Source organism: Camarhynchus parvulus, chromosome 10, assembly GCF_901933205.1.
Source record: "Camarhynchus parvulus chromosome 10, STF_HiC, whole genome shotgun sequence".
NCBI lineage: Eukaryota > Metazoa > Chordata > Aves > Passeriformes > Thraupidae > Camarhynchus > Camarhynchus parvulus.
In genome coordinates this window covers 2,346,550-2,361,659 of record NC_044580.1, presented here as the reverse complement: position 1 = coordinate 2,361,659, position 15,110 = coordinate 2,346,550, and the positions used below count along the sequence as shown (strand labels likewise).

Here is a 15,110-nt window from a genome sequence, read left to right as displayed (position 1 = left end):
CCAGTTGTGTCACCTGAGCTGTTCCACCAGGATCAGCATCGCGTTTCAGTTTCTGCAGATAACGCACGGCTGACCTTGGCTGTGTCCTGTCCCCTCCCAGGGGTGGGGATGCCAGGTTTAGGAATGAATAACATTAGGTTTAGGAATTAATAATTCCACAATAGCTTGTGGAAGCTATTTGGCTGCTCATAATCATTCTTAAAGAGCTTCAAGAAATGTAACTGTTATGTTTATAATCGATTCTTCACTGTGACTTTCCTCACTGCAGAATTGTCTTTTTCTGTACTGATGGCACAGAAAGAATTGAAAATGCACTTAATATTTTTTTATTAAGGAAGAGGCTTAAAACCCAAGTGTGCTGCAGTTTTTAGAGGGATCTCACCTCCTGTGTCAGGTGTAATCAATGGCTTTCTGCACTAAGATAGGGAGCTCTCTGTTCTGTGGGAAGGAGGTGCTTCTGCTTTCACTTGAACATGGAAGAGAAAAATTGGGATGGACAGGTTGGCACGTGGTGGAAAGTAAAAGGTGAGAGGGCCCAATGACTTTCTCTGGGAATAACCCAGCAACCAAAGCTTACATTCCTTCAATAATTATGGAATCACCTCAGACACGTTCAAAGCCAAGGTATCCCACGGGAGGCTTTCTATTTAGAGCAGGTTTTGTAGGAAATGAGCATAGGAGCTGGAGAGGAGATGCTTTCACATTGTGCTGGGCACCCTGGTTCAGGATAAAGGGTGATTATCCGCCGCCTGCAATTAGGGAAAATCCGTCACCGGAGCCGCTTTGGGAGCGGCCGGCGGAAAATGCAGGAACAGATGTCAGGGAAGCAGTCTGGCAGCCCTGGCTTAGAGGAGCTTCTCTTTCTCCCTGTGATGCTTCTGCTTGGGATGGGGAATTATCTTGGAGATGTTTAATACTGGGCTGCTGCAATCTGTCATCCAATTTCTTCAGCCATCTGAGGATGCCTGACCTCTCTCTGTGCTCTGGGGCCGTCTGTTTTCCCTTTGTTTTAATCTTCCCCTTTTCAGGATGGACCAGATCAGAATTTCTTTTTCATAGCATTGCTCTATCCTAATGAAAAATCATGCTTGCCAAACGAAAAAAATTGGAAAGCTCACCCCCCCACGTCATACTCTGGATAGGAAAATAGTCTTAAAGACAAGGGAGGACACATGAAAGTACTGATAAAAAGCAAATTCATTGTGCTAGTTTGAATATGCTCAGGTTTAACTTGTGCTCACTGAAGCATTGAAATCATTCCACTGCCAGTCCATTGAATATTTCCATTTTTGCTGCTTGGTCTCTCAAGAAGCCAGACCTTCAGCTTCCAGATGAGGTGTTTTTTTTTTTTTCCCAGAGAATATAATGAGATACAGACTGTTATCTCAATTGACTTAATTGCTACCTTATTGGATATATGCAGTGATTTATAGAATAATTTTATTTTCCCTACAGTCACATTTGTCTGCTCCCCAAGTTTGTGTGGAGCTGTAGCTTGTGGCTGGGAGAGGTGGAAGCTCCTACCCAAGTGCAGGATGAAGTCCTGATCCCAGCTCTGATGTTCCAGCTTTTGCCCCAAACAGGGAAGATTCAAGTGAAATGCCAAGTCTGTGTATGTCTTTGTTCCCCAGTGTCATCTTAATCTTTGTTTGCAGGTTCTGTCTGTCCTTCTTTGTTTTGGGTGGCTGTAGGGGTGTACCTGTTGATGAGGTTTGGAAATCAGGGATGCTTTCCTCCTAATCCTATAGCACAATATGTGGGAACCCCCAGAAACAGCTTTAAATAACCCAGAGGCACCATAAACCACATGTTTATTACAGCAAAATGCTGGGTGAGAGCATCTGATGTAGATCCTTGATAATTTACTGCTTGTTTCATTTTAAAAAGGTGAATTATTGCATTCCTAATGGATGTATTGGTTCCCTGATGCTGGTCATCAAACATCTCTGAATTTCTATGGCCTCCAGCCAGTGTGTCTGATCCATCAGGAAAAGCAATAACGTGAGGACCTTAAGGAGGAGCTGAATTTTGCTCATCCAGGGCTTCATGTTCTGCTCAGCTGAGGCCCCACCTGCAGAGCTGCCTCCAACAGCAGCAGGAGGATGTGGAACTGCTGGAGCCAGTCCAGAGGAGGCCGTGGAGCTCCTCTGCTCTGCTGGGAGAGCTGGGGGTGCTCACCTGGACCAGAGAAAGCTCCAGGGACACCTCAGAGCCCCTGCCAGGGCCTGAAGGGGCTCCAGGAGAGGGACTTGGGACAAGGGAAGTACTTCAATTAAATACTTGATTAACTCCTGCTTTTTTTGGTTTGTTTTTGGTTTTTTTTTTGCTTCTCTGTCTGATATCAATGTTTTCAAAGAACTACAAAGCCTGTGTTTCAGGTAGCTGCCAAGAACTATTTTTAGTGGAGCTGTCAGCTCTAATTCAAGAGGTTTTTTGGTACTTCTCGCATTGTGAGGCAGCTTTTGTTTTTGGTTTCAAGTCCTGATGCTTTCAGAACACTCTTTCTCAAGTTTAAAAGCCACTCTTGTGTTGTGGCATTTGCCTGACAGTTTAATTTTCAGACAGAATATATTGGTTTGTGGTTCATTTAAATCCAGCATCCTATTCCTGCTCTTGCTTGTAAATGATCATCATCTGTGGGCTGAATATTTTTTATAAACATGGCCTTTAGTGGAAAAAGTACTATTTTTTTTTTCTGTGAACTAGTTACTGAAAGTCTTGTTTAAAGTGTGACTCATCCTGTTTGGTGTTTGTTTTGGTTTTGGGGTTTTTTTGGTTTTTTCTTCCTTGGTAAGGTAACTAAGCCAGATCTGGCAGTACAGTTTTAATATTATTTTCCCTTTGATCTTTGACAGCACAATTCTTAGTGCTCTAAGATCTATTCCTTGTGCTGCATGTGCTGTGCAGAGAATCTACAGGTTACTATGAGCCTTAAATCAGTCTCTAGTTAATAGAATCTTGCTCCTGCATGGACCAGGATGCTTTCACGTTGGTGCTACAGGATTTTCAGTAGTTCTGCATTGAAAAGGAACTAATTGTGGGGGATTTTGAGCTGCTTGGTTTAAAGGAGCGGAAGGTACCTGTACAGTCTGGCTACAGAGATCAAATCCCTAAAATATATCAATTATTTATCAATGATTTCTATTATTCTGGTAAAGTCTTTAGATTATTAAATATCACTAAGCTGTTTGAGACACTGAACATGGAGAGGAGACAGATAACAAATGGCATCACCTCTTACTTAATATGAAACTAAATCCAGGCAGGAGCAGTCTCTTGATTTCCTGATGCTCCTGCAGCTCCTGCTGCTGAGGGCTGACCTTCATTGAATGCAGAGAAGATGATTCTCTGTGGGGAAATGATTTCATCGCCCATGGAAAACGGGAAGGAGGTGCAAGGACGAGAGGCAGCTGAAGGGTGAAGTTAGCTGAGGATTGCTTTTGTTTAAGGAGGATTTAAAAGAATGAGGATGGGCTGGAGTGGAAGCTTTGGTTATTTTGTTGGGAAAATTCAGACTTGTAGCAGAACAAACCAGCAGCTGCAGGGGCACATGGCACTGTAAGATTATGGACTCCCAAAAATAACTTTATTCCTGTGCAGATGCTTGAGAAAAGCTGAATTGTAGTGTCACTTAAGTAGTAGGAGACTGAGCTGAAAAACTGGAAATTGGCCTTTTAAACTCTCATTCATTAACAGGTATGTTCTACCTAAAATGGGAAAAATGGGATTTGTCTGCTGCCCAGCCAGAGTTAATTTGTATGGTTTCTTTTGATCTTGAACAGTAAATGTCCTATCAGGAGCAAGGTTGGAATCTTCTTGGCAGAAGAGAAAGCTCTTCTGGGTTTGTGTTGGTGGATCACAGGTAATAATTCTTGTGAAATGCAATAAAATTGTGCAGGGAACACTGGAAAATTTAATTTGAAATGGACTGTTTGCCAAAAAGAGTTTTCTGTGAGAAGGCTCTAAAACCATCCCTGCCTTGCTATTGGTCATGGTCCATAATCCTCCATAAAATGAGGCAAGGGAGAACATCAGTAACCACATTATTACATCTTCTCCTGGTGCTATTGCACTTAAATTTGACTTTGCTCCTAAGCTGAATTATCTTCATAATAACTTCAAAGCTCCTAAGACTACAGGAAAAACATCTGAAATTATAATTATTTGACCAAGTATTCAAAAATAACATTCAATTATGTAAATTGTCTCTAATTTTATATTTTTAGGGGAATACAGCGTAGGTATCGTCCCTTCCATAGTGATTTAATGTTTATTTTCCTGTGTCTGTGGGCTCCACAATAAGCAAGGCTGAGAGGTGTCCGTGTTTGTCTTGGCTTCTGCTGGAAGTGGGTTGAGTTTCCCAAGGATGGAGAATGTTGAGGAAGGATCCATGCTGAGGATGTGTGGGAGGACGTGATTCTTTAACCCAACAAAATCCTTTGACATGGATTTATGTACTGATATTTATCAGTCTATTGATACATGCAGTTGATGTAGATCAATATATATCTATATGGCAATATTCAAAATACTCTGCCATTTCATAAAGGTGAGAAATAATTTCTTGATGATAACATAATTTTTTTTTTTAATGATCTGCCCTTTATTTCTGTTATCTTTGAAAATTGCTAATGTAGCAATTTGGTGCATTTCGGTGCCAGCACAATGTGTGCAATTCTTGGTGCTTCTGTAAATCCTTCTGCCTTTTTCTCAGCTGTTATCTCAAGTGTGGTGCTTGTTGGAGCTGGAAGTGGTCCTGGAGTGCCTCCACATCCTTCAGCAAACTTCCTTTTCAGCGTGCCAGTCCTCAGCCTGCTCCCACCACCTTCAGCAGTGCATTAGGAGGAGAACGATCCCTTGATTTCCCTACCCAGGTTTTGTTCTCTGAAGCTCTTGAGCTCCTCTAGGATAGAAGCACCTTGTCCTTAACACTGGTGTAATTCCTGAGCTCTCAAAAGGTATTTTCTGCAGCTATTTTGGGGCTGGGAGATGCTGAATTTGTTTAGTCCTTGGCAACGTGGCTTACACTTCATATCCATCATTTTTATCAGCTTCAAAACTGTTTTTATTGTTAGGGCTGCTGGTTTTCAGGCTCTTTATGTGAAATTTTAGCTGCAAACTAAAATATAAATAGCTAGGCACATGATTGTACAGCTAAAAGGGAATCCTGAGTCCATTTCCAGTTTCTGCAGCTGTGTGTGTGCTCACTGGCTCTGCTCTGTGCCTGCAGCGGTGTGGGATTTGACACTGATCTGTGGTTTTGGGATATCAACTCTGTCACTTTGTTTCCAGTTGGATTTCCAGAGACTGAACTGCTCTGTGTCCACCTGTGATGAGCAAATCCAGTCAGTCAAGTCGAAAATCTGATATTTTGGTTGTTCATGTGAACAGAATTGCTGTGTTGGTGGGAGATGCTCTGTCTGAAGAAGATGCTGGAGCCTGGAGTTAATCCAGGAAAACCTGAAGGGGCTGTAAATGTAATTCTATCCGTTAATAAAGGACACGTTTTTCTTGGTGTTTGGAACAGGGTTGTCCCACCACAGAGGACTTCATTGGTCATTAGAAGCAGCAAAACAAAATGTAGCAAGGATTTGTTTCCCTGCAGGACTCAAAACATTCAGGATACACCAGGCTCTTCCTTAGTCTCTCCTTTTTGTTAATCCTTGCCATTCACTGACAGTTCTCATTAGCCATATAGGGAATTTGAGAGCAGCAAATTAAGTTAAAGAGGTGCTACCATTGCAGCCTAAGAGAGGATCCAGTAATTCCTTTTGTTTCTTTTAATTTTATTCTTTATATTACTATTTTGTTGGTTTCTGGCAAAAAAAAAGCCAAGGCAACAGTTGGAGGATCCTGTTGTCTGTGAAGGGGCATGTTTTGGGAGAGCAGAAGTGCTTCCAAGAAGTCAAGATTCAGTGACTCAAATCTGAAGCTCAAGAAAGAGGAACACTCCAGGGCAGGATTTTCTTGCACCACTTTTTTGGGTTTCCCAGCATCAAGCAGAGATGCTGTGGCAGAAGTGAAGATGGGAGTCACTTCTGCCATGCAGCTGTCCCAGTCAAGTCCTCACCAAGCATTTTTGTAGTTTCTTCATTTAATTTTCATTTCTTTGGCACCCTAGATGATGGATCTGTGCCTTTGGTAGCATCTGCAGCCAGTGAGGCAGGAGTCATGCAGGCAGGAGGTTCATTCACTGCATAGCCCAGGTTAATTCCTTGGATGCTGACTCATTCCCTGCACAGAAAGTGCTTTGACCTCAAGGGAAAGAATAAGTGATCATGCTCTTATTCACATCCTAATTCAGTTCCTCCTTCACCAGAAATGATGTAACGTATTAGGAGTAACTCATTTCACAACAGCTTTTCTTGTAAATTTTTTTTAGGTTTTTTGTTTGGTTGTTTTGGGGTTTTTGAGGTTTTTGTTTGGTTTTTTGTGGTTGGTTTGTTTGTTTGTTAGGTTTTTGGTTTTTTTTTTTTTCTTTCCATTTTGTCTCAGTTGAAAGGTCTGATAGAAGCTGAGAGATTTCCACAGGAGATGCATCAGCAAGAATGTAATGGGTAGCAACATCCTCACCACCTCCAGTTTCTAGAAGAGGAACCACTGAGTGGTTGTCATATCATAGGGAAATACCAAAACCTCAAGACAAGGTGGTTCCAGGCTCTGGAAGGGATTATTGTGCACTGAGGTGCTTTGTGTATTCATGGACTTCTTAATATCAGTGTCTGATTAAAGTATGGGAAAATCAAGTCCATCTCTGACAGAGAGGAGGAAACACCTCTGGTGCCAGCAAGGAGCTCCTGGGTGCCAAACTGAAATTCAAGTGTTATCCTCCACTATAGAAGGGAACAGACAAGGAGGTGACAGATTGCCTAAAGTGCTAAATAAAACTGAAAGACATGGGGAAAACCAGTGTGATATGACTTGTCTCAGATTTTTCAGGTCATGGAAGAAGCTGTGGATCTCAGAAACAACTTTCAGAATACTATTTTAGCTTATTTTAGTTCCAGTGTGGGCAACTTTAGGAATGATTTACATAGGGTGAGCTGTGCCACTGCTTCTTTTGCATTCTGGGAATCCCCCTTGGAGGCTGAGTAGGCATCTCTGGCTGTACAGGCATCTTTGCTTCCAGAAAAATTCCCTTCTGCTTGAGTGATTGACACTGTCCAAGGGCTGACACTCCTTTCATTATGGCTCCTGATAATAACAGCCAAACCCCAGTTTACAAATCTCACTTGGACTGGGGACAGTTTTGAGTTAACTCAAAGCTGAGGTTTTTGGGTTAACCCATCAAGGAGGTTTAACTCAAAATCACTTAGGTTTGCAGAAAGTGAAAGGACACCAAATTTTTATGTTCACTCACATTTGCCTTGAACTCTGAACAATACAAAGCAGGTTTATCAAAGGGGAAGAATTTCTTTCTTTCAAAGGAATTGTGACCAAATGGAGAATTTTAAGGGGAGAGGAAAGAAGCCCCTGAAACAGTCAGATGTGTCATTGGGATGTTGCTGCCATTGCCTCTGTCTCTTCACTGCTGGTGCCTGCAGGGTTTTGTTTTGGTTCAGTGCCAGGTCCAGCAGGGTCCTGTGTTGCTGTAGAGCCTCTGAGAATGTGTCTCCACTTCTGCTTTCATTTTCTGTTCTAATTTAATTTTTCTCACTGCTTTGGCATCTTGCTTAGGTACCTCAGTCCAAATAAACTGCTCTGAAATTCAGCCAAAAGGCCTTCCTTCTGCATGTGGACTATCCTGGAGTGCTAATGGGTATATTTTTCTCCATCCAAGCTTATCTTCCTTTAAGAAATAAATTTGAATTGTGATTACAAATCAAGTTGAAGACATCCCTGCTCATTGCAGGAGGGTTGGACTAGATGACCTTTAAAGGTCTCTTCCAAAACAAACCATTCCAAGATCTCTGTAATGCTTCCAAATCTCAGTGATAGAGATAGAACTCTCTGTGATAGAACTTTCATTCTTTTGGATGAAAATAGCTTGCATAAATCTGTGTTTTGGGTACCACCGCTCCTGCACACAAGGTTCTTTGAGAGGGACCCACATAGGTGATTAAGTGACAATAATTACATTTCTCTCCCATCAGCAAACAGTGGGAAGAGAAAAACATGGGGGAGCATGGAAAAGGAAGATGATAAAATAAAAGGGTTAAGTGTTATGTAGATTCTGAAAGGAACTGACATGTGAAAAGGTGCAATGATAACCAAGATGTTGAGCTTCCACCTGGGTATTTCTCCTGTGTGTAGCTGGCCCAGATGTGTGGGTCTGGTGTCAGTTTTGATGTCACCAAGGTGTTATTTTGGGTACCAGCAGCACGAGGCTGTTGGCTGCTACAGGACAAACATCTTGTGCCCACAGATTCAGATTAAGCAGTGAAATGTGTTTAGATTGGCAAAGAGGAATTAGTGCCCTGCACAGTGTGTTAGGAGGTGCTGGTGGATGGATAAGAAACAAACCAAACCCTGAGGATTGGGAATGGGGAGAAAGTTTCCCTGTTTGTGTAGTCCCTTGCCAGGTTAGGGGATGTTATAATAAACTCAGTGAACTTTGCTTCCAGAATTGCCCCTTTAGCAGCCTCAATGCTGACACTGATCCCTGTTTTTTCCAAATCATTCGGTATTTGGCAAACTCTGCACATGATTTCAGGCTTTAGCTGTCACAGATTATTTATGCCGGGTTTGGATGCTTCCAGTGGACAGTTTGTTTTGGATTTTTGCCACATGCTGCTCACACTATCCCTGAAAATGAATGTATTGAGGCTGGTCTTTCTGAATGTGTATTAAACTGTGATCATACAGCAAAAGATCACGTAGAATGTAAAAATCAACCAGTATTTACATGTTTAATGTCCGTACAAAGCCTAATTGGCAGTCAGTTTTATTATTTTTCTGTCAACCTGCTAATAATCAGATTATTATTGTCAGTTTTATCAGGACCCTCTGAGCCTTCCCCTTGCAAACAGTAATTGATTTTATTATGTAGGAGAACCCAGGTAATATAATTAATTTGTAACCATGTTTAGAGATTGTGCTTTTTTATGTTGGAAATAAAATTATGTTAGTGTAGTAAAATTGAGCAAAGTCAGCATTCAGGATTAATTTGAGAAGAATCTTCATTCTAACATAGAAAATGGAAAAGGAAAATAGAAAATATTAGGCTGAAAGTATATGGTCAGAAGGCTGGAGCCAGGCTGGGAGAGCTGGGGGTGCTCACTTGGAGAGGAGAAGGCTCCAGGAAAACCTCAGAGCCCCTGGCAGGGCCTGAAGGGGCTCCAGGAGAGCTGGAGAGGGACTGGGGACAAGGGATGGATGGTCAGGACAAGGACAAGGGGACAGTGGCTTCCCACTGCCAGAGGGCAGGGATGGATGGGATATTGGAAAGGGATTCCTGGCTGGGAGGGTGGTGAGGCTCTGCCCAGGACAGTTGTGGCTGGATTCCTGGAAGTGTTCCACACCAGTTTGGATGGGGCTTGGAGCACCCTGGTCTAGTGGAAGGTTTCCCAGCCCATGGCTGGGGTGGAACGAGATGAGCTCTAAAATCTCTTCCAGCTCACACCATTCCATGAATCTGTGTTGACTTAAAATGCCTTAAATGTTTCCTTTCATAGGTGTGCAGAGTCCATGAATATTTGGCCAGAGTGATCCCAGGAGTTTGCAATAGGCAACAATGTATAAATGACTGAAATGTAGCATCATTTTTATATGTTCACCTGTAAATGTAAGCATGTAGTAACTCAAAAGGCCTTTAATTAAAATACTGCACAGAGGAAGTATTAATGGGTGACACAATATAAACTTTGTGTATTTCTTTTCATGATCCCATTTAATTCTTTATGTCTAAATGCAAAAATATTATTTTTTCAAGTCATATAATATCTAATACATAGAATAGTTGTCACTGGAATAGTTGTTAGGAGAACCTTTCTCCCTGACATATGCTAATTACCTTAGGATGGATATTTCATTGCATTATTTTGTCCAAAATGCTTTGGAAAGCTGACTGCATGCACAAGGTGTGTTGGACTCTGAGCCAGGGCCAGGCTCATGTGCAGCAGGGCACGGGAGACCACAACCAATTAACTTCATTAACATTGCTTGACCTCTCTCAACACTCTGAGCCATGTTTGAGGTTGTTACCAGTAAACCCTGTGGCACCCCTGGGATTTACAAGGCTCGAATTGACACCCCTTTGCTTTCTGTTCTTTGAGTGGTTTTGGGGATGGGACTTGGCTCTTTTATGTCCCCAGAGCTGCTGAGGCTTTTAGCATCTCCATGGGGTTCATGCTTGGCTCACAACCCTGCTGGATTCAAGCTGTTTGGATTCAGAAGGCACAGGTGTTTGTTGTTACCAATTCCATGCAGAATAAACATCTCTAGAGATGTTTGGGTGGGTGGGTTGGAGTGGCCTGGTGCTTTATTGCGTATTTATTGAGTGTGCAGGAGGGAGGAGGCGAGGTCAGTTTGCTCAAGGTAAGCAACTTAAAGTCCTGTTTGCACTTCTCACGTGAGTCAGCAGTCTTGGATACGCTCTGATAACATCAATAAAAATAGCCAGTCCTCTTGGCCTCAGCTTTGAAGTAAAATCTGAGTGAGGAATTACCCAGCTTAAGTACAGTGGGGGGGTTTGTTCACCCCTTCTTGATGAAAAGCTGATGCTGGAGCTGCAGAGCCACACAAAGCAAGCCCAGCCCAGCACTTCCCTGACATCATCCCTGCTGCATCTGTGCCTGTAGTAAAGCCATAGGAAAGCAGCTGGAACACTTCCCGGTGCATAATGTATGTCCTGCTACCAAGCAATGCGCCGTGAGCCTCTGCCAGATGTATTTCACTGGGACAAATTCATTTCTGGGCTTTGAAGTGCGCGTGGCTGGGGATAATATACTTAATGAAATATTGGAGCGAGAAACAATACAGCATAAAATAGTGCTGCTCATTTGAGGACCTCAGAAATGAAACAATTCTCCAAATCCCAGCCTTGGAGTGGATGTAGGAGATGAGGGTGGCTGTACTTGGACTGAAGGTCCTGGATCTGGAAACCTGGGGGAGACTGCAGGGACAGGGTGACCAGTGAAATGCTTTCGCAGTGAATACTCTTGCCAGCATCAAATATCTGAAGTTCCCTACACCTGTTGTGGGTTTTGACATCATGTTTTTTTGACCCTTTTTGAGCATTTTGTTGATGCCAGGAAGGAACTGTCATAGTTGTGAGGTCTTGCTCCAGTGGGACAGTGCTCAATGAAAAACTCAACATTATAAATAACATTAGGATGTGTGTCCATGTAAACTTTAATCTGTATGAGGTGTCACTGCCACGAGATTGCCCAGATCCTGGTTCTGAGGGTCCTGCTTTTCTCCCTAGCTCCTTTTTGTCTTTCTATTGGAGTAACTCTTAACGTCTTCCAGGACAGTTTGGAGTTTGCTAGAACTGGTGGAGAACTGGGCCCCTTTAACTCTGAATTTGCTTTTATCTGGGGCTGCTGGTGGTGTGTTCTCTTCTTGTAGTGATGAAGTTTGAGAAATCAGCTGCACATTTGATGTTTCATTGCCAGAGAGATGGGGTTTTTTTGGTTTTCAGCAGTACAAGAAAAATAAAAAGTGCAATGTAGACAGCAAAGGAGTTGGTTGCAATAACTCGTATCCAGTGTGAGATATGGACTGTGAAAAAGGGTGACCTGGTAGGGGAAAAAGTGCTGTTGATGAAATCATCATGGGTTCAAAATCTCCTGGACAGGAAGGAAAGGAGTTTATCTCCTCTTCACTGGCACAGGACCATGGAAAAATGCATCTGTAGTAAGGGCCAGGTGTGCAGGGGAAGGTGATGGTCATTTTGTTTTAGCAGCTAAAATTTGTGGGTGCTGAGTACCACACACCCATGAGATGGATTCAGGAGGTTTTCTGGTGTGTTGCTCACAAAATTTTCGCTGAAAATCAGAGGGTATTTCTGATCCCTCAGACTGGGGACAAAATTAGCAAAAGCTTGAGGTGCTGTGGGAGGGGGAGTAGGGAGAGGCTGTGTTGTGTGTGTGTAGTGTTTGGATGTTGAATATCTGCTTAGCTATCTGCTACAGCTTTGGGATATTGTATGATAACACCTAACTGTTTTTATTTTGGTTTTTTTTCAGCCTTGCTAACATGATGACCTGACAAGATAGAGCACACAGTCCTGACTATGCAGCCCAGGGACTGATGGGACAGGATCCAATATGAGTGTAAATGATGTTGGAGGCAGACGACGCTTTGAGGATAGCGAGTACACGCTGCACATCTACCCCGGGAGCATCGCAGAGGGGACAATCTACTGCCCCATCACCGCCAGGAAAACCTCCACGGCCGCCGAGGTCATCGACTCGCTCATCAACAAACTCCAGCTCGAGAAAACAAAATGCTACGTGTTGGCCGAAGTGAAGGAGTTTGGAGGGGAGGAATGGATCCTCAACCCCACGGACTGCCCGGTGCAGCGCATGATGCTGTGGCCGCGCATGGCGCTGGAGAACCGCATCAGCGGCGAGGATTATCGCTTCCTGCTGCGGGAGAAGAACCTGGATGGCTCCATCCACTACGGGAGCCTCCAGTCCTGGCTGCGGGTGACGGAGGAGCGGCGCAGGATGGTGGAGAGGGGCTTCCTCCCCCAGCCCCAGCAGAAGGACTACGATGACTTGTGCGGTTTGCCGGACCTGAACGAGAAAACGCTCCTGGAAAATCTCCGAAACCGCTTCAAGCAGGAAAAAATCTACACCTACGTTGGCAGCATCCTCATTGTTATTAATCCCTTCAAGTTCCTACCTATTTATAACCCCAAGTATGTGAAGATGTACGATAACCATCAGCTGGGGAAGCTGGAGCCCCACATTTACGCTGTGGCAGATGTGGCTTACCACGCTATGCTCCAGAGGAAGAAGAACCAGTGCATCGTGATTTCAGGAGAGAGCGGCTCGGGAAAGACACAGAGCACCAACTTTCTGATTCATCACCTCACCGCCCTCAGCCAGAAGGGATTTGCCAGTGGAGTAGAACAGATTATTCTTGGAGCTGGCCCAGTGCTTGAGGTAAGATGGAAACGATAGTAGTGTGGAAATGTTTTAACGGTGAAAAAAACCAAACCTGAGTAGTTGGGATTTTATTGTGACACTTAACTCTGTGGTTATCTGCTAAATACTGATAATAAAGTGACAACAGCATTAGCAATGAGAGAAACTTGTGTTTCCACCTATAGAATATTACCTGCTTCCAAAAAAAAGGAGGAAAAAACAAAAGTACAGCAGATGGCTTGCTGCCAAATTTGTTAATGCTTTGTTTTCACTCAAGTGTTTCTCAGTGCAGGTTTATCTCGGTGGTTTCTCAGTGGGAAAATGGAAACGAGAATTATCAGTAGCAATTTTCTAGTATATTGAGAAGGAATTTCATTGCACACAATGTATTGATAATGTTGTATTTATGGAGTTTCTGTGCAGTCAGCTTCTTTGAGCTGGGGAAGAAATCAAAGGTCACCTTCATGGTCAAAATTGTGTTTTCTAACCATGAGTGCTTGATTTGGCCACTTATTGGGTACTTTATGAGGACTCTTCCTGTGTATGAGAGGTTAGATAAACTTGGCCATCAACTTTTCAGGTATGAAACTCTGAAGTGGGATACCAGCATTCATTAATTAATTTGTCATGAGTTTGTCCCATAGTGGTTGAGATGGTTTTCCTTGGAATTGCCCGCTTTGCCGGTTAGAATTTTGTTGCTTAGATCCCATCTGCACATGGGTGATGTGTCAGCTTCAGCCATGCCATTGTCCTCGGAAGCCATGATACATGGAGGTTTTTGGTGCATGCATCCTCTCCCTCTCACTCTCTGGAGTTAATGAGAAAACATCAGACCAGGCTCCTGTAATTAATGGTGGTTACTGTGGTGACCCACATTAGTGACCACATTAATTTCAGAAAACTGGCATGAAGACTATTGCATTCCACCTCCAGTCCTGTTATTCCACCTGCAATCCTGTTATTTATTTGAAACACTTCCATGCTCTTTAGTTTTTGATTGTTGCTTAATGTGTCATGTTGGACCATGGTCATTTTATAGTTGTCTTTAGCAGTGTCAGAGGGAGCATGTCTGTCTAGGTTAGATTTCTGGAGGTGGGGAAGAGAGATCTCTGTGAAAAGAAAGGTAGAGGGAAGTTTGGGGAATTGACTTTTTTCTTAGATTCTACTTTTCTCAGGAATAGGTTGTCTATTTGCTTGGCTCTTGGATGGAGAGAGGCATCACAAATGGCTTACTGGGAATCCTGCTCTGGTGGTGGCCACTCACTTCTGGGGACCATTTATGGAATGGTTTGGGTTGGAAGGGATCATCCCATTCCACGCCCTGCCATGAGCAGCAACACCTTCCTCTATTCCAGGTTGCTCCAAGCCCTGTCCAACCTGGCCTGGAATAATTCCAGGAATGGGGCTTGGAAACTTCTCTGTGCATCCTGTGCCAGGGCCTCTCTACCATCGTGGGGAAGAATTCCTTCCTAATTCTTAATATTCTTTTCCTTTAAAAAACAACTTTGTAGTTCCTCTCCTTGGTTCCCTTTCCTCTAGCTGAGGTTGCTCAAAGCTGGCAAGTAGTGTGTGTTGGGATGAGGTGGAGGGCAGGGATGCACTCCAGCCTTTTGTTTTCCTTTCGCAAGATCTGCAGCTGTTTTTGAGGGAAAAAAATCCTGAATCGTATCTGTTATATTTTTTTTTTTTGCTGTTGGAACAGAAGTTTGCATTCCTTCACTCCAGCAGCTGGACGGCTGCTGTTGTGCTGTGTCTGCTTCCAGGCCTCTTGGAAAAAGTGGGGGTAATCCAGAATTTCTTCTGCTCTGCCAGCACTGGTCCCAAATAGTCACAAATCAGGCAGCCTGAAAGATAAAGTGGCTATATTTCTGCTTTTCCTTCTCTTTCTAGAATTTCCCAAGAAAGGGATCTTCAGAGCAGAGCTTTGGGCTGCATTAGTCTGCAAAGTGTTTGCAGATTTGACCTTTTAAGTTGTGGTTGGAATAAATTGAATAAACTCTGGAAGTTTAGATGCCAAACTTTTGGGGATTTTTTTTCTTCTTTTCCTTTGTTCTTCATCTCTCCTCCAGACACCTT

At 43.2% G+C, this 15,110-nt stretch overlaps 1 protein-coding gene across 13 annotated transcripts in view; it reads left to right on the top strand.

Moving 5' to 3' along the window:
- Positions 1–15,110, top strand: part of MYO9A (myosin IXA) — a 173,781-nt gene that overhangs the window by 19,301 nt on the left and 139,370 nt on the right. For all 13 annotated transcript variants that reach the window (XM_030954924.1, XM_030954925.1, XM_030954927.1 and 10 more), the window contains exon 2: positions 12,129–13,052. In XM_030954924.1, coding sequence (XP_030810784.1) covers positions 12,210–13,052 — 843 coding nt within the window. In that variant the 5' untranslated portion in view covers positions 12,129–12,209. The remainder of the gene's footprint in view (positions 1–12,128; positions 13,053–15,110) is intronic.